Source organism: Emiliania huxleyi (assembly GCF_000372725.1).
Source record: "Emiliania huxleyi CCMP1516 unplaced genomic scaffold EMIHUscaffold_9, whole genome shotgun sequence".
In the NCBI taxonomy this organism is placed as follows: domain Eukaryota; phylum Haptophyta; order Isochrysidales; family Noelaerhabdaceae; genus Emiliania; species Emiliania huxleyi.
Genome location: NW_005195301.1, coordinates 813,510 through 815,280, shown reverse-complemented (window position 1 = coordinate 815,280; position 1,771 = coordinate 813,510). Strand labels below are relative to the sequence as shown.

The 1,771-nt window shown below is 69.4% G+C and overlaps 1 protein-coding gene across 1 annotated transcript in view; it reads right to left on the bottom strand.

Moving 5' to 3' along the window:
* Positions 1 to 1,771, bottom strand: part of EMIHUDRAFT_448643 (hypothetical protein) — a gene marked incomplete at both ends in the record, with an annotated part of 8,309 nt that overhangs the window by 2,751 nt on the left and 3,787 nt on the right. The window contains 2 exons of the mRNA XM_005757776.1: positions 114 to 519; positions 1,554 to 1,720. Of these exons, the coding sequence (XP_005757833.1) occupies positions 114 to 519; positions 1,554 to 1,720 (573 nt within the window). The remainder of the gene's footprint in view (positions 1 to 113; positions 520 to 1,553; positions 1,721 to 1,771) is intronic.

Below are 1,771 nucleotides of genomic sequence, written 5' to 3'. Positions count from 1 at the left end.
GGGCGCTCGCGTGAAGACGAAGGCGCCGGCCTCGTCGGACGCGCAAAAGATCTCCCCTCCCGGCAGCACGCACAGCCCGTAGACATCGCCCGGCGTGCGCAGCTCCTGCAGACACGCCAGCGCCGACGGCGGCGGCGGCGCGGCCCACAGACGCACCACGCCGTCGTCGCCGCCCGTGGCGAGCTGGTGCGAGCCGCGGCCGAGCGCTGCGACGCAGAGGAGATATGCGCCACACGGCGCAGACGCGTGCTGCTCGACGGCGTCGGAGGAGAAGCTGCGCAGCACGCCGTCATTGCCCACCTGCCCGAACCCGCCCCCGGGCAGCGGCGCCAGCCCACGAACGGGCGTGCTGACGCGGCAGCCGCCGCTCTCGGTGAAGCCCGCCCCGCCAGCCGACGGCGTCCATAGCGTCACCTTGCCGTCGCCCGCGCCCGTGGCGAGCCGGCCGTCGTCGAGGAGGGCGAGGGCGAGCACGGCTTGCTCGTGTTTCAGCACGAGGCACTCCGCCTCGCCGCCGGCCTATTGTTCTCTTCTCTGCAGTCGTGGACCGGCCCTGCTTCTCTCTCGTGGCCGCAGCAAGAAGCACTCCGCCTCGCCGCCGGCCGGCGAGCCGGCGGCGTGCGGCGGCCACACGCGCGCCTGCGGGGAGAGATGGGGAGGGATGGGGAGAGATGGGGAGGGATGGGGAGGGATGGGGAGAGGTGGGGAGAGATGGGGAGGGGTGGGGAGGGCTGCGTCGAGATCTGGGGAGATACGGAGAGTTACGGGGAGATACGGGGAGATAGCTACGCAGAGATATCCCGGCATCTACGGGCGCGTGCGTGCGGTGATACGGGGAGATACGGGGAGATGGCTACGCAGAGATATCCCGGCATCTACGGGCGCGTGCGTGCGGTGATACGGGGAGATACGGGGAGATGGCTACGCAGAGATATCCCGGCATCTACGGGCGCGTGCGTGCGGTGATGCGGGGAGATACGGGGGGAGATCGGGGAGATAGGGGGGAGATACGGGGAGATGGCTACGCAGAGATATCCCGGCATCTACGGGCGCGTGCGTGCGGAGATACGGGGAGATACGGGGAGATAGCTACGCAGAGATATCCCGGCATCTACGGGCGCGTGCGTGCGGTGATACGGGGAGATACGGGGAGATGGCTACGCAGAGATATCCCGGCATCTACGGGCGCGTGCGTGCGGAGATACGGGGAGATACGGGGAGATGGCTACGCAGAGATATCCCGGCATCTACGGGCGCGTGCGTGCGGTGATGCGGGGAGATACGGGGGGAGATCGGGGAGATAGGGGGGAGATACGGGGAGGTAGCTACGCAGAGATATCCCGGCATCTACGGGCGCGTGCGTGCGGCGGGCAGGATGACGAGGAGTGGCGGGACGGGCATCCGAGCCGAGTCCCGCAGCCGACGCGCTCGCCGACCTGCGGTGTGAGTACGCCGGCAGGAGGGCGTGGAGGCGGGAGAGTGCCACGGTGTCTTCAGAGCACCGCGTGAGTCCGTGAAGACGTGTTTTGCTTCTACGGCTCTCCGGCCTTCACGGCGCCGTCGAGCTCGAGGTGGGCGTAGAGCCAGCACCAGCCACCGCCGTCCGTCGCCACCGCCGCCGTGCGGCCGAGGTAGTCTGGAAGCACTCCCACGACCACGCCCGGCTCGACGGGGTAGATCTCGACCAATCTCCCCTCGATCTCGGGCACGAGATCAATGCCTTCGTGCGGCGCCCGCCTCGCCCGCCTCGCGCCCCACCACGCGCGCACCG